We start from the raw sequence: 17,862 nt of genomic DNA on the forward strand, positions 1-17,862 counted from the left end.
TTGGTAAAGATTGCCACTCCACCAACTTTGGAAGATCTGTCTTGCCTAAAAAGGTTATAACCAGAAAGGTTAACATCAGTATTCAAAACACTCTTCCTAAACCACATCTCAGTAATGACCAACACATCTGGATTGTAGCTGTGAACCCACACTTTCAATTGATCCATTTTAGGTAATAAGCTTCTCGTGTTAACGTGCAGAAAACCCAGGCTTTTACGAGAGCAGAAATCAGTGAAGCAGATATCAGAGCACAAGTCAGAATTGGTACTAGCAACTGTAGATGGGCCAGGGTGTACATGCACATTTCCAGATATCATCAACAGTAATACAATCAGGAAATGGCAGAGGACAGCGAGAGCTCTGCAGTGCTGATTTATGACATCAGAATGTGCATCAGATGGCAACAAGATCATATTGTTCCGTAATTTCATCAGGTAACATGAATACAAAGCCGGCGAGAGGTGGTTAGAATAGGATGGGAGGCCAAAAGTCTCTGTAACCAATAGAGTCAGAGTCTCGAGTGTGGGAACAAACATGGTCTGTCCCACGATTGGGTAAAGAATGTTCGTAGTCAACAAAGCATGCAGGAGTCGTGATGCAAATAGCATAATTCACAATAAAATATTTTATATATAACGAGGGGGTAGCCATTGTAAATTCAGAGTCACTCGCCCCAACAGTGGGGAGGGGAGTGGGGGGGGGAGACAACCAGGGCAGACGGTGAACAGATCACCAGGTGGAATCCAAGCAGCAGTGCAGCAGGCAACAGGAGTAGGTGTCACACCCACTTGGGAGAAGCTTTTATTTCTGGAGGCAGATTTCTTGTAGAAAATGCCAGTCTCTGAACAGCAGGAGGGGGCTTCAAGGCCTCTGGGTTTGGGTGGGGTAGCCTGGGTGGGGTAGCCTGGGTGGGGTAGCCGGGGTAGCCTGGGTGGGGTAGCCTGGGTGGGGTAGCCTGGGTGGGGTAGCCTGCCATTTGTTGGGCTCAAAGGCTTCGACACCTCTCGCTTCACAAGTCAGTGCTAATTGAAGTTGTATCTCTTTGCCCTAGCAAGATTGGTAGCTTTCAGTCCTTTATAAAGGCAAATATCATTGTAATGTATTTTCCGTCTTGGCTTTTGAAAGTAAAAAATAGCTTCAGACTAAGCATTACTCACTCGGTTCCAGGTTGGATGGTGTTTTCAGGTTTCTGTTTGCTTCCCGGAACATTTGCTGTATAGTTTGGGAATAATAATCCTTGGGTGTAAGAAGCATTACAGGTAATATCGTCCAAAATCAGGTTGTAGGGTTGGAGTTTTGATTTGGAGTGAAGGTTATGTTGTTTAGTTAAATCCTTTGACATATTGTTGATTTCTCAATTTTTAATTTAACAAAAATGCACTGGATTGGTTGAAAAGTGATATTAAATTTACTGAGTGTGCAAAATCTTAAGAACACCTTCCTAATATTGAGTGCACCTACTACCCCGTTCATAGGCACTGAAATATTTTTGTCTTGCCCATTCACCCTCTGAATTGCACACATACACGATCCATGTCTCAAGGCTTATAAATCCTTCTTTAACCTGTCTCCTCCCCTTCATTACACTGATTGAAGTGGATTGAACAAGTGACATCAATAAGGGATCATGGATTCACCTGGTCAGTCTGTCATGGAAACAGCAGGTGTTCTATAATGTCTTGTACACCAAGTGTATATCATGCACAATTTTGACAAGGTGAAAGATATATACTGAATTTGTACTGTTTTTCACATATTTGTTAATTGGTTTATCAATATGTTGATGCCATTGATTAAGGGTAAAAATATAAACTTGTTTTACTCCATTGTTTGTAAACAGTATAATTTTTGGTTTGCATAAATAATGATTAAATGTTACATGAAATGTAAATATAAAATAGCAAAACCGAATGAAAACCCCTTTGCTAATAACTATTGGCATTAATTCACTTAACGAGACATGGAATAATAAATGTATTTTGGATGTTTGAATATCCACTGGATGTCATAAGGTGAATGCACCAATTTGTAAGTCGCTCTGGATAAGAGCGTCTGCTAAATGACTTAAATGTAAATGTAATATCAGTAGGTGATTTGAGTCAGGCTTCTTCAGTAGTGAAATAAATCTTGAATGTTGTAAAAACAATGGTGTGTGTAAATACTGGAGTGATGTATGATGGTTAATAAAATTGTTCATAGACCAATTTTTGATACTGTGTCCATGAATATGCAAGCATGTTTGGGCTCCCAAGTGGCACATCGGTCTAAGGCACTGCATCTCAGTGCTAGGGGAGTCACTACAGACCCCTGGTTCCATCCCAGGCTGTATCACAGCGGTCTAAGGCACTGCATCTCAGTGCTTAAGGTGTCACAACAGACCCTGGTTCAATTCCAGGTTGTATCGATTCAAATCCAATATTTTTTATTTTTTATATAGCCCTTCGTACATCAGCTGATATCTCAAAGTGCTGTACAGAAACCCAGCCTAAAACCCCAAACAGCAAGCAATGCAGGTGTAGAAGCACGGTGGCTAGGAAAAACTCCCTAGAAAGGCCAAAACCTAGGAAGAAACCTAGAGAGGAACCAGGCTGGCTATGTGGGGTGGCCAGTCCTCTTCTGGCTGTGCGGGGTGGAGATTATAACAGAACATGGCCAAGATGTTCAAATGTTCATAAATGACCAGCATGGTCCAATAATAATAAGGCAGAACACTTGAAACTGGAGCAGCAGCACGGCCAGGTGGACTGGGGACAGCAAGGAGTCATGTCAGGTAGTCCTGAGGCATGGTCCTAGGGCTCAGGTCCTCCGAGAGAGAGAAATAGAATTAGAGAGAGCACACTTAAATTCACACAGGACACCGAATAGGACAGAAGTACTCCAGATATAACAAACTGACCCTAGCCCCCTGACACAAACTACTGCAGCATAAATACTGGAGGCTGAGACAGGAGGGGTCAGGAGACACTGTGGCCCCATCCGAGGACACCCCCGGACAGGGCCAAACAGGAAGGATATAACCCCACCCACTTTGCCAAAGCACAGCCCCCATACCACTAGAGGGATATCTTCAACCACCAACTCCAGTCCCATAGGGCGGCGCACGTCGTCCAGATTAGGGTTTGGCTGGTGTAGGCCGTCATGGTAAATAAGATTTTTTTCTTAAATGACTTGCCTAGTTGAATAAAGGTTCAATAAAATGTTGAAATGACATTTAAGTCATTTCACCTTTTAATCAGAACCAAATGTAGATGTGTATAGTCATCTTTTCAACAACTTTTCCCTAGATGGGAAAACCCAGGGTCAGGTAATCATGGCTGGCTCAATTCCATTTTGACTTCCAGAAAAATCAGTTGCCAAATTTAGGAAGGGTGTTTTGTCTTGCCAGTATCTCTGCCCTGCCCCACCAGTCACTTCAATAGGAATTGTCAGTGGTCAAAGCGGATTTTCACACCTCTGCTCTGGGATCAATGAAATTACACAGCAACATCTTCAAAGTGTAAACTATTCACTTTCGTTGAGAAGCAAGGCAGTGTTTCACGAGATGAAAATAAACCGTGACACTTTACTTTAGTACAAAGACAGAGCACATTGGTGTCTGGAAGTAGCCGCTTACAAGCAAGGCCAGTTTCCTGGAAACAAGCCTATACCAGGTCCAAAACAACCTTTCAGTAACTCTGTTGAGCATTTCAGTCCAGAAGTTAGCCTAGACTGCATCCAGGAAACACGCCCGTTAGAAGTGCAACACTACATTTATTGAATGGGTCCCGTGTGATTTAATTTACCCTTTAATTAGGGAAATCAGTTAGATTCTTATTTACAATGACAGCCAAACCCTAGCCTGGAAGACACTGGGACAATTGTGTGCCGCCGCGCCGTGACTCCCGCCCTATGTGACTCCCAATCACGGCCGGTTGTGATACAGCCTGGAATCGAAACCAGGGTCTTTAGTGACTCCTCTAGCAGAGACGCAGTGCCTTAGACCGCTGCACCAATCAGGAAGAATATAGTTTAGAAATACCCCCCCCCCCTCAAGGAATTCAGAAACGAGCCGCATCTCATAAATTCAAACAAAACATATTGGTTTTGTGGGCCTTTTTATTTCACAATCCTTTCAAATGTACAAAAACAAAGACATGGTACAAAATAAAAGGAATTCACCATAACTCCCCTCTTCCAGAAATAATAAACTAATAGATGACTGGAAATTGTTATTGTACCAAAGTGCATCAGAGGTACAGACAGACCAGGGGAAATACTCAATTTCATTGAGGCAACAAAAAAATAAAAAATATTCAGGCAGGCCCTGGACACCACCGTCACTTTCCACAGTGTTCGCAGAGCGGCAGGACCCTCATCTCAACTGGGCTCAGAGCATTCTGTAGTTCACTAAAGATTGGAATATAATTTAGTTGTCAGTGTTTTCCCCTCCTTGGAATGTGGGCTCCAGTTGAGCTTCTATAGCTCGATCTTCTTCTTGGACGTCTCCTCTTCCTGAGCCACCAGGGGGTTGGTGGCCTCCTCCTTCAGGTAGGAGATGAAGTCACTGACCTCACGACCTCCCTGAAAGAAAGGAAAACATCGACAAGCCAGGTTAGCTGCAGCATCAATGTGACACAATAAGTCCTACATGTGAGTGAGAGTATCCTTGGAATCTTCTATGAGCGATGTTTATTAACAGCGAGAATCGCAGAATGGTGAACTTAACTAAACGACTGAGAGTTTGACTGTGTGATAGATTGCTTCTTGTGTAAATATTTTCTGTCTGGATTTTAAAGATTTGCATTTATATCAAAAATGTATTTTTATTTTTACAACTAAACCAAGCTAGACCAAAGCAGTCGTTTCAAATGGGAACAAATGAGTTGTAGTGGGCAGAACAAGTAGCATCTAGCGAGAACCTATGGGTATTCTAGCCTACATTTGCATATTTCCGTTAGGGAACGCCTACTCTGAAGAGCGTGTGTGCAATACCTCAATTTGCCTTTTCACTCCTAAAAAATAAAAAAATAATTTAAAATAATTTTTTAAACAAAGAGTGAAGTCGACACAAAAAAATGTAATCTAGAAAATCAACTTAGTCCACTCTGTTCATAGCAGATTATAGTTTTGGGAACAGAAAAACACTATTGAGATCAAAGGTTGTTTCACCGATGAGAAAATGTGCAGAATGTAAACCAAACTTCATCACCTTCCATATCCTCCCACTGGTAACCAATGAGCTTCCTCTCATCACCATATTTGGTAGTGAGTGGAAATACCAAGCGGATGCTTCACATTTATACATCCGGTGAAATGTGTCATTGTTCTATCTGGGGTTGTGTGTATACTCGGAACAAACCTCGTATTTCTTCGGGCTCATTTTCTGTCCAGCTGGAGAGAAGAAGATGGTGGGGAATCTGAAACATGGAATTTAAAAGCATAATGATTAAGGAGCAACAGCCATGACATGTACACCGCCTGCATGTCAAACACTTGCTAAATAGTGAAATGTATCACTCACCCTCTGACTTCGTATTGGGATGGCACGTCATTGGCTGTGGCATCCATCTTTGCGATGACAATGTTGGGATCACTGGACAGCTGCGAGGTAGAAAGGGGGGGGGGGGGGGGGTTTAGTATCACATGCCAATGAAGAATGGCCATAATCACATCATTTCAAATCAGTAGCCCTTACCTTCTCTCCCAGCTCTTTCCACTTGGGCTCCAGGCTCTTGCAGTGACCACACCAGGGGGCGTAGAACTCAATCAGCACGTCCTTGTCCTCCTCGTTCACAATGGCGTCAAAGTTCTCAGCTACCACAGTCTGGAGGACAACAAAGGATGGAAAGGGTTGGCCTTGGTGAGAATGGTTTACACAGACAAACCTAGAAAAGCCATGCCTCTTTGTAGAGTAAAACAGGGACATCTGTCAGACAGTGCAACACAAACAGATCCTCCCCAAACGCACTGCTCCAATTGGAAACCATCGAAGTTGCTGCTTCCATTACACATTTTGTCAGTCAGTCTCAAGCGCAGACTCACCTTGACTGGGCCGTCGTTGTTCTCAGGGATTGGCTCAGACTTGAGGTAACGCTTCAGCTTGCCGTCAAAGTAGTCCTGCAGAAAACGCTCCAGGGCCTTGCCGTCACGTCTGTGTAAAAACCCAAGGCATTGTACTGAACCAGTAGAGAAATAAAACCCAGACACAGGAAGTTCCTACCTGTAGGAGGGCACCGTGACCCATTAGAGCTGCTATATTTCATTGTACTGAACCAGTAGAGAAATAAAACCCAGACACAGGAAGTTCCTACCTGTAGGAGGGCACCGTAACCCATTAGAGCTGCTATATTTCAGTGGAAAGTAAAGCATTTAACTTGCTGGTAGTAAGACAATACGTGTGTAAATCTTTGTCTGCTTTTAAACTGCAGTTCTGGCTGATATCCTTTGTTGCAGAGAGTTTCAAATGTCAAACTTGGCAACAAAGCCCCAAAACCTTTAACATTTTTCAAGGGATGCTTGAAAATCTTCCTTTTCTATGGCAGATTAGACTGAGTGAGTGAGAGCACACTCACAAACAGTAAGTGAATTCCCTAGTTAAATAACAGGTAGCACTTGTCTGATCAATAAACTCTTAACCAGTAAATTCTCCACCAATGTTCATCACCCTATCCTAAGGGATACCATGTCCGAAGAGCCATTTGGAGTTGTGTGGTGATAAGTGACACTTACGAGAACTCCTCGGTCATGACGTATTTGTCTCCCTTGGCGGTGCGGATACCGACCACGGGAAGCTCCCCGGAGCTGGCGTCCAGGCCCATCTCAGCGATGTCTTGGCTAAAGCCGTTCTTGCTGGCCACAGCAAAGTTCAGCTTGTTCCCCTGGTCCAGGAAACCCTTAGCCACCTTCATTACCCTATAGACAGTGAGAGAGAGGAAGTTGGGTTCATTGCATATAACAACACCTTGGAACATTTATCATGCATCCCAAATAGGCCACTGAAATGCAAATCTGTTGCAAATCTCCATTGAACATGCTTTACCATCCGTGTCCAGGAAACCAGCCTTCAGAGTACACAACATGAGGTACAAGTTGAGTCTTAGGGACTGACAGCTGGAGAGATTACACGTTAACAAGACATAGCACATGAGACAAAAGGAAGGTTCCCTCCTGGGATTAAGTGTTATTTATTAGGGACCCTACCGGTTCCTCCAGTAGTTGGAGCCTTTGGGGTTCTTCTCATAGTCCACATCGTAGTAGGCCACCAGCAGGTCCTTGCCCTTCATTTGGTCCTTGTTGTCGTCAGTCATGTGGGGGCACATTCCAAAGCTGACGGAGAAAGAGAAACATGCAGTGTAAGAGGTACAACTTGTTTCATAAAATGTCAGCATGCAAGACGCAGTAGACTAGAGGTACAACTTGTCAAGAAAAACAATCCCCTCATTCTAGACAGTGGGATTGAACAAAAAAAAATTAGAGGCTGCTCTTGACAGAGAAACTGGTCTTAACTGGTCCATACGTCTCCCAAGAACTCATTCAAAAAGAATCCCTTGAAAACTGCCTAAAAAAGGGTCACCAGTGCCAGCAACACAAAAGGGAGAAAATTGTGGTAAAACTCACATGTTGTCCTGGATGAACGGCTTGATCTTGGCGTTGGTAAACGTGTCCTCGCTGAACTTCACACTGCTCTCTTCAAATTTGTTGTTGAGGCGTGATGGACGGAACAGAATGATTCCCCTGCAATAAAACAGAACACGAGATGATACTGGCATCAGATTACACATCAAACAAGAAAACAGTGAGCATTATTAAAACAGGGACGCAAACACAGTGAGCATTATTAAAACAGGGACGCAAACACAGTGAGCATTATTAAACCAGGGACGCAAACACAGTGAGCATTATTAAACCAGGGACGCAAACAGTGAGCATTATTAAACCAGGGACGCAAACAGTGAGCATTATTAAACCAGGGACGCAAACAGTGAGCATTATTAAACCAGGGACGCAAACAGTGAGCATTATTAAACCAGGGACGCAAACAGTGAGCATTATTAAACCAGGGACGCAAACAGTGAGCATTATTAAACCAGGGACGCAAACAGTGAGCATTATTAAACCAGGGACGCAAACAGTGAGCATTATTAAACCAGGGACGCAAACAGTGAGCATTATTAAACCAGGGACGCAAACAGTGAGCATTATTAAACCAGGGACGCAAACAGTGAGCATTATTAAACCAGGGACGCAAACAGTGAGCATTATTAAACCAGGGACGCAAACAGTGAGCATTATTAAACCAGGGACGCAAACAGTGAGCATTATTAAACCAGGGACGCAAACAGTGAGCATTATTAAACCAGGGACGCAAACAGTGAGCATTATTAAACCAGGGACGCAAACAGTGAGCATTATTAAACCAGGGACGCAAACAGTGAGCATTATTAAAACAGGGACGCAAACAGTGAGCATTATTAAAACAGGGACGCAAACAGTGAGCATTATTAAAACAGGGACGCAAACAGTGAGCATTATTAAAACAGGGACGCAAACTGGTGAGGGTCCAAAAAGGTGACACTTCATTTTTGCACTGAAACATAGGAGGAAAATAAAATGCAGGAAAATGCAGGTTTTAACTAATTAAACAAAGAATGTTCTACATGATCAGTCTCTGTGTGTAAAATAAAAAGTGGTTAATCTGAACCTAACTCACAGCTAAAAGAATGTAAGCAACCCAATGTCATTTGTTGCCTAGACTTTACTGCAAATGACACTCAAGTCTTGAGAAGAAAAAAAACACACTAATATTGCAGTTAGCCACGACAGCCTTTATAATAGAACACTTGTGATCACACACACATCTAAATATCGCACTTGTGAAAAAAATCTTAAAGTAGAAATAGAATTGCTCTATTATAGTGGCCACTATAGCAGACATCTATCAAGTGCACAAGGCTACATGTGTGCAAAAATAAAGTTCACTGAGTAAAAAAAATGAAATAACCACCCCCTCACTCACAAAAGTCATATCTGTGTGCTACACTGCACATTACTACATTGTTCACTGTCTGCCTGTGGACATCTGTTCTACAATGTGCCAGCAGAGCATGATACCCTATGTTGGCATAATCTATTTCAGGCAGAGAGAACCTGGCATACCTCTTTTTATCCACTGTATTGAAAGAGGGAAAGTGTGTGGTGTTCCTTTCAACTCTACAGTGGCATCCAGTTTAAGACAGGCTCCAGCTGCAGCTACACTTGAAACTCCTAATTTTCACTTAATTCTCTCATTCTGAAAATTAACCACATACTGTAGAGCAAAAACATTTGATCACAGATAGTTCGTTAGCTAGTTAACATTTCACACAGATTGCCAGGGTCCAGTAAGCAGCTAACACGTTATAACTTGAGGAATGGCAAGGAGTCGTATACCAGTTAACACTATAGCGAATTGGTTAGGTTACTAACGTTAGCTAACTGTCTGACTTTATTAGCCAGCTAATGTTCAAAACAATAGACTCAATTATTTGATATGCTAAGTTAGCTAATGTTGCTCAACATTTCTCTGGCTAGCTTACGGAGGAGAAATAGATCCAGCTAACAAGATACTTAACAATGCTAATACTTGTTCCACCACACTTTCTCCCTCACCTCAAACTTTCCAAATGCCAGTTGTTTTTCCAGTTACAGCTCATGAAGTACGCTTCATCACCTTCATTCACCCCCGTCTCCGTGGTCAGGCTTCTGACCTACCTCTTGGTTATCGTTCAGGGGACGCGCTGCTGTAAATTAACTGGCAAACTGCCTTTGCACCCTACTGCTGTATTTCCAGAGCGCTCACTGATGCTGTAAGCAGCACATTGGTTGCGTCTCCTCTCTTCAGTCGCGTGCTGCATTCTGTTATGTAACGATTGGCAGAGGTGCATCACTCGTTCGCTTACAGCCAGTAGTGATTAAACCCCCCCCCCGTAAACATCTCATTGGATTTACGATTCACGTACGTCACCCATTTTGGATTCAAAACAGCGAATTTCACAAAAAGGTGACTAGTTTGTGTCCCTGATTAAAGTGACAGTTCACTTAAAATACAAGTTAACATGATTTTCCGCTTACCTGACGCCTACAGTGGAGAAAACATGTTTGTATTTTGAGTGAACCATCCCTTTACAGGGATGAACAAGCCAATGATCAGAGAACACTCACTCTCCCTCTACGCCATGTTTCTGGAGAAGATCCTCTGAGTCGGTGTGTGCAAAGCGGAAGGACTCTCGGAGGGCACTGGCCGACTTCAGGAACTCTGCTTTGGCTGGGCTTCCACCGTCGGCAAAGAAACCTGGACAAGACAGACACAGGAAACACAGCATACAGTCAAATATCAGACGACAAAGGCAAATAGTAGACATTTTACTCAGTCATTTGGTTTTGTTTATTCATGCAGAACTCAACGTTAAGGCAAAACCTACCCACAACACTTGCGTCACGGTCTCCGACATACTTTGTGAAATCTGCCTCGGTCTTGAGCTCCACAGAAGCTGGGCCGGCCTGCTTTTTAAGATGGCTGACAATTCCATCTGACAAGAGAAACAATTGAAATACAAAAACATGTAATTAGGTGGATAACAGGCAGTGACTCAGCCCATCAGGACAAGACGATATTGAATGTTGGCTAAATACCTGCATTTCTGGGTCCATCGTAGGCACCAGCGTCCTCTCCATCTCTGAAGATCTTCAGTGTTGGGTAACCGCTGACTCCGTATTTCTGGCACACGTTGTTGTGGACTGTGCAGTCGACCTAAAGCAAGATGTCCATCACTTAAGTGTGACCTAGAGCACAAACTGTGCAACTAGCTCAGTTTATAGAAACCTTATGGACATGGCTGTCTTTACATAAGTGTGGGGTAGGTATTACACACACACACAACCTTTTAAGACCAAAAGGTCAAAAATGTAAGGTGCATTAAGTGGCTGAAGTACCTTGGCCAATCCGACGATGCCTTTCAGACGTGTGGCTGCCACCTCATACTCCGGAGCTAGTTTTTTACAATGGCCACACCTACAGGACAAACAAGTGAGGTAAACTGATCATCTGTAAAACAATAAAATCTTGGCCTTTATGTTGCCTTCCCAGGCAGTGAACCGTTCAGGCCTTAGTGATAGTTAAAAGCAGGGGGAATTTGATACCACGGTGACAGATCAAATTGACGTGTAAATGGACGTTGAAATAAATGCAGCAGCAATGTTTTGAGAGAAAAAAGGAAATCCACATATTGCTTGGAAAATACAAACCTGTATGAAGTTATCAAATCTGATCACCCATCTTGAAAAGATTATCTGATTATCTGAGGAAGCCCTGCCAAAGTTTGACAGCATTGTTGAACTATGTAAAGGTTTTTGGGACCAATCGGGAGTAGCCACCCAAGCTTCACTGGCCAATCATAAGGTTACAACTAAACTAATATTGTCACTGAGGTAAAGAACCTAGCAGGGTCATAGCCAGAAGAGATCCAGCATTTGTCAAATTAACAGATTTGACAGGTTAGGAAAATTTATGCAGCGGGTTAGGAGAATTAGGTTAAGGTTAGGACTAGCTTTAAATAAAATGCACAAAAAAAATTGACAAACGCTGGATCCTTCTAGCAATGACCACGTAGCAGGCGTAAAAAAATAAACCCCTGAGAAGAAGCCACATTCAGTTTAGTTACATCCTTGAAATCCGGATGCATCGGAATTTTGGCAACTCTGCTAAGAGTGGATCGTCACTCGGCATAATTATGTCTAAGCCCCGCCCATTTCTATAATTTATCTTTTTAAAATATTTTTATAAACCTAACCCTACATGTTTTGTTTTCACCCATTTTTAAGATGGTCAATGTTTTACTTTGTGGCTGCGTTAACTAGTGACAACCCAAAAGAGAGGGTTACAACAGTGGCAGGCCAAGCCCCCGACGTCGTTATTGTTAACTTCATTGTAAGGTAATTTCCAATAGTAATAGCTAATAATTTAGCCTTAAGGTTAAAGTCAGAGGTAGACAAGATAACTTAGTAAACTAATGATCAAAACAAACTACGAATTAGGCCATTTATTATTAAAACATGAAACGTTCTGGATAGCCAGGCTCAACTAGTTAGCCAACAAACCAGACACCTTAAGTTAACTAGTTAGCGAACACATTTAATAACGCGTAGCAAAGTGCATTTAACAAATGGGAGCAGAAAAGAGAGTCACAAGACTAGGCTGTGGCAAATTAGATAACAAGTTAGGAAGTGCATGGCTATGAGTTAACCATTATCAGCTAGGTAACAGTACCTAGCTAGCTAGATGCAGTTGGGGGACACAATTTTGCTAACGTTAACCCACGTTTATATCAATTCTAAAAAGGCCCATTAACCTTTTGGACAAGCCAATGTTATTCCTCTTGCTTGAGTAACTGAACAGTATAAGATATACAGAAACGCAAAGCTAGTATATCTTACCATGGCGCAAAGAATTCCACGAGAATCATCCCGTGGTCTCCAATTTTACTGTCAAAATCGTCATCCGTGAATTCAATCACATCACTCGCCAGAGCAACCCGGGCGAGAACAACAATGAAAAACAATTTCAACATTGTAAAACGCGCCAACGTCTTCTAAATCCTGCAATAATAAAAAATAAAAAAGAGGCGCAATTTGAAATGTAAAGCTTGTTTTTAAATGGGGGGGAAATCTAATGTACAAGGCTTTCTCGCTAGGCCCAATGTTGGTGGCACTGTTCGAAAGAGAGAAAAGGTTAGTGGTGAGGATGTGTATTACCGGAGCTTCTCAAAGGAACCCAAGTGTGGCATCTTACCATTGGAGTTTAAACAGCGTCATACGGTCTTAATCAGCCAATAAGAGTCCGGCACACGTTATTTCCTTGTTCACGACCAATCTCCATTCATCTCCTTGGCTATATCGTGAATAATTGTATTGAAAAGAAATCATACTGATATTGATCCCTTAGCTCAATTAATTAAAATACAGTAAAACAAACGTTATTTCTTTGAAAAATAACATACAATCACAGATATTAAAATAGTCTTTATTTTTATGTTCATTGCCTATTCATATCTGTTCATAACAGTCTATGACTTGGGTGACTGGAGTCTCTGACAATTTTATGGGATTTCCTGGATTGCAGGAAGCTTGGCCCCAGTGATGTACTGGGCCATATGCACTACCCTCTGTAGCGCCTATCGGTCAGATGCCGAGCAGTTGCCATACCAGGCGGTGATGCAACCGGTTAGGATGCTCTCGCTGTAGAACTTTTTGAGGATCTGGGGACCCATGCCAAGTCTTTTCAGTCTCCTGAGGGGAAAATGTTTTGTCGTGCCCTCTTCACAACTGTCTTGGTGTGTTTGGACCATGATAGATCGTTGGTGATGTGGACACCAAGAAATTTGAAACTCTCGACCCGCTCTACTACAGCCCCGTTGATGTTAATGGGGGCCTGTTCGGCCTGCCTTTTCCTGTAGTCCACAATCAGCTTCTTTGTCTTGCTCACGTTGAGGGAGAGGTTGTTGTCCTGGCACCACACGGCCAGTTCTCTGACCTCCTCCCTATAGGCTGTCTCATCGTTGTCTGTGATCAGGCCTTACACTGTTGTGTCGTCAGCAAACTTAATGATGGTGCTGGAGTCGTGTTTGGCCATGAGGTGGTGGGTGAACAGGGAGTACAGGAAGGGACTAAAAACACACCCCTGAGGGGCCCCAGTGTGTTTAGGAACAGCGTGGCAGACGTGTTGTTGCCTACCCTTACCAACTGCGGGGGCGGCCCGTCAGAAAGTCCAGGATACAGTTGCAGGTGTTTAGTCCCAGAGTCCTTAGCTTAGTGATGAGTTTCATGGGCACTGTGGTGTTGAACGCTGAACTGTAGTCAATGAACAGCATTTTCATGTAGGTATTATTTTTGTCCAGTTGGGAAAGGGCAGTGTGGAGTGCGATTGAGATTGCGTCATCTGTGGATCTGTTCGGTGGGATGCGCGGGTGGAGTGGGTCTAGGGTGTCCGGGAGGATGCTATTGATGTGAGCAATGACCAGCCTTTCAAAGCACTTCATAGCTATCGACGTGAGTGCTACGGGAGGGTAATAGTGTAGGCAGGGTACCTTCGCTTCCTTGGGCGCATGGACTATGGTGGTCTGCTTGAAACGTAGGTATTACAGACTCAGTCAGGGAGAGGTTGAAAATGTCAGTGAAGACACTTGCCAGTTGGTCCGCGCATGCTTTGAGTACATGTCCTGGTAATCCATCTGGCCCCGTGGCTTTGTGAATGTTGACCTGGTTTAAAGGTCTTGCTCACATCGGTTACCGAGAGTGTTATCACACAGTCATCCAGAACAGCTGGTGCTCTCGTGCATGCTTTAGTGTTGCTACCCTCGAAGCGAGCATCAACGTCTGGGTTTCCCTTTGTAGTCCGTAATAGTTTTCAAGCCCTGCCACATCCAACAAGCGTCAGAGCTGGTGTAGTAGGATTGAATCTTGATCCTGTATTGACGCTTTGCTTGTTTGATGGTTCGCCTGAGGGCATAGCGGGATTTCTTATAGGCGTCCGGATTTGTGTCCTTCTCCTTGAAAGTGGCAGCTCTAGCCTTTAGCTCGATGCGGATGTTGCCTGTAATCCATGGCTTCTGGCTGGAATGTACGTACGATCACTGTGGGGACGACGACGTCGATGCACTTATTGATGAAGCCAATGACTGAGGTGGTATACTGCCAAATGGAGGGCGAGGGAGAGCTTTGTATGCATCTCTGTGTGTGGAGAAAAGGTGGTCTAGAGTTTTTTTCCCCTCTGCTTGCACATGTGACATGCTGGTAAATATTTGCTATAACTGATTTAAGTTTGCCTGCATTAAAGTCCCCGGCCACTAGGAGCGCCACTTCTGTGTGAGCATTTTCTTGTTTGCTTATGGCCTTATAGAGTTGGTTGAGTGCAGTCTTAGTGCCAACATTGGTCTGTGGTGGTAAATAGACGGCTAGGAATAATATAATGAGAACTCTTGGTAGATAGTGTGGTTTACAGATTATCATAAGGTACTCTACCTCAGGTGAGCAATACCTCAAGACTTTTTTAATATTAGATATCACGCACCAGCTGTTATTGACAAAAAGACACACACCCCATCCCTCGTCTTGCCAGACGTAGCTTCTCTGTTCTGCCGGTGCATTGAAAATCCCTCCAGCTCTATATTATCCTTGTAGTCGTTCAGCCACGGCTCAGTGAAACATAAGATATTACAGTTCTTAATGTCCCGTTGGTAAGATAATTGTAGGTCATCAATTTTATTTTCCAATGACTGCATGTTAGCAAGTAGAACAGATGGCAGTGGGAGTTTACTCGCTCGCCTACGGATTATCAAAAGCCAGCCCGATCTGCATCCTCTTTTCCTCCGTCTTTTCTTCACGCTAATGACGTGGATCTGGGCCTGTTCCCGGGAGAGCAGTATATCTTTCTCGTCTTGACTTGTTAAAGGAAAAAGCTTCTTTCAAGTTTGTGGTGAGAAATCCCAGTTCTGATGTCCAGAAGTTATTTTCAGTCATAAAAGATGGTAGCAGCAACATTATGTGCAAAATAAGTTAAAATATAAGTTACAAACAATGCAAAAACGTCAGCCATCCTCTTCGGCGCCATTTTAACTTGATGTGATTAAAGAGAGTCGCACACTCTATGTATAAAATCCCAGTAATTTATTGGGTAAAACACCAATGTTTCAGCGTCACTGTGCCTTCTTCAGGGTGCGATGCCGAAACGTTGGTGTTTTACTAGAGTGCGCAACTCTCTTTATTTATTTATTTTCATAGCTTACAGTTTATTCGCTGTTAGTCAGCACCTCTACACTAAATAACTTTCTCTAGGTGTGTGCCAGCTCAATGCTTTTTATTATACTTGAGGTGATTAAACACTACACCTGATAGGCTCAACAGCTCATACCTTTTGTTATAAACTGCATGCTAAATAACAAGGGTGTATGTTTGTGTGTGAGAGAGAGACAGACGAGGAGAAGTACACTAGTCTAATGGGGAAAGACACACACCAGCTGGTGTGCTTTGAGATCTCCCCATCTCCCCCAGTGGGGCAGCACCATCACCATGGACCGACATCGCCAGGGACGACTGGATTCTAGAGACTAACTCTCCACAGAGTCTTGAATGGAAAACTAAAGCCTTGGGTTTTAGTTGTGCCTGGAAATGTCATGGCGGGGGGATTTTACTATGGCGATGTACTTGAGACTCATATTGAATGTTTTTGTTGTTGTTGATCAGTGTTTTTTTTCATTATAATTTAAAGCAATATTTCAGATGTAGTTCAGCTTTGCACATATTCCTTTCTATTGTATTGTTTACTGTATATTGTATAATATTATTGTGGGGCTAATCTTCTGTTTGATGCGTGGGTTCACCATGATTAATGCCACAACAAAGAAAACTTGTTGATGTGGTTTATTACATAAGTAACATATAACTCACAGCACAGTGTGAACAAGTACCTAGCAGCTAGTTAGTATGAGTTAGTTAGGACGCTTCAGCTTTGGCACAAAACGAGCAGTCCTGTGTCATTAAGCCATCAAGAGATCAATTTACTAACTGACAATCACCGGGTGCATGCCCACTATATTAAATACCCATATACTATGGTAGCCAATAGAATTACAGGAAACGTGCCAACGTGCACGCACGCACGCGCACACACACCTTGAAATAATTCTTCAGGTAAAATATTTACGAATACCATTGTATTGGAGAAACAAGCAGGTGAAACATATTAAAGTCTCCCTCAACTAATATGTAATGCATATTACCACAGTCGAGTCTACCTGCAGCTCTTGTAAAAACAAACAGATGAACATTGACTGGAATTTTCAATGACATAAGATTTTTGCACTACATTTAGTAGACACACTTGTCCAGAGCGACTTACAGTAGTGAGCGCATGGTGCTGGTACCCTGTAGGAATCGAACCCACAGCCCTGGTGATACAAATGTCATACTCTACCAACTGAGCTACATGGAACCTAGCTTGAATGCCTACTCCATTTAAAAAATTCTTACTGTATTTATCTCACTCTCTTAATTAGTTTCGTTTTTACAACATATTTTGTCACAACTTTCAGTAGCCTGTTTGCCAGGTCTGCAGATGATCTGTCTTCACTTTAGCTTGGTTTTTGCTCTCTGGACTAGAAGTAGATCTGGCAACCTGACTATTCTTTCTGCCCAGAGGTGTTTGACAACATGGACCCCAAGCTGGAGATCCAGAAGCTGGTTCTGGACATGTTGGACCGGATCATCCTGGCACTCTTCTTAGTAGAGATCTTCCTGAAGTGGGTAGACAAAATCTGATACTTCTGGAAAAGCACCTGGAATATCATAGATTTTTACTGAGAGTCAAACCAAGAAATAATTAAATAACGAGTTCTCTGTGAATGTACTGTAAACTGCATGTGAGGTAAATAGATACAGTAGATACACACAGTGGTGGAAAAAGTACCCAATTGTCATACTTGAGTTAAAGTAAAGTTAGTAAGTCAAAGTATTTGGTTTTAAATATACTTAAGTATCAAAAGTAAATGTATAAATCATTTCAAATTCCTTCTATTAAGCCATAATTTTTTTTTTTTTTTTTTAATTTATGGATAGCCAGGGGCACACTCCTCCACCATTATAAACGAAGCATGTGTGTTTAATGAGTCCACCAGATCAGAGGCAGTAGTAATGACCAGGGATTTTCTCTTGATAAGTGTGTGAACTGGACAATTTTCCTGTCCTAAGCATTCAAAATGTAACGAGTACTTTTGGGTGTCACGGAAAATTGATGGAGTAAAAACTACATTATTTTCTTTAGGACTATAGTGAAGTAAAGGTTGTAAAATATAT

General features: G+C 42.6%; 1 protein-coding gene across 1 annotated transcript; it reads right to left on the reverse strand.

Moving 5' to 3' along the window:
• Positions 1–4,077: 4,077 nt before the first annotated feature.
• On the reverse strand, positions 4,078–12,762 carry LOC115119420 (protein disulfide-isomerase A3-like). Its single transcript, XM_029648202.2, has 13 exons — positions 12,451–12,762; positions 10,951–11,029; positions 10,651–10,768; positions 10,440–10,547; positions 10,180–10,309; positions 7,597–7,713; positions 7,180–7,305; positions 6,709–6,891; positions 6,022–6,130; positions 5,675–5,803; positions 5,501–5,580; positions 5,339–5,396; positions 4,078–4,560 (listed from the first exon to the last, which is right to left on the reverse strand). The coding sequence occupies exons 1-13, from the start codon at positions 12,582–12,584 to the stop codon at positions 4,456–4,458; spliced, it is 1,476 nt and encodes a 491-aa protein (XP_029504062.1). The 5' UTR covers positions 12,585–12,762; the 3' UTR covers positions 4,078–4,455.
• Between the last annotated feature and the right edge of the window lie 5,100 nt (positions 12,763–17,862).

This window comes from Oncorhynchus nerka, linkage group LG17, assembly GCF_034236695.1.
Source record: "Oncorhynchus nerka isolate Pitt River linkage group LG17, Oner_Uvic_2.0, whole genome shotgun sequence".
NCBI classification, from domain to species: Eukaryota; Metazoa; Chordata; class Actinopteri; order Salmoniformes; family Salmonidae; genus Oncorhynchus; species Oncorhynchus nerka.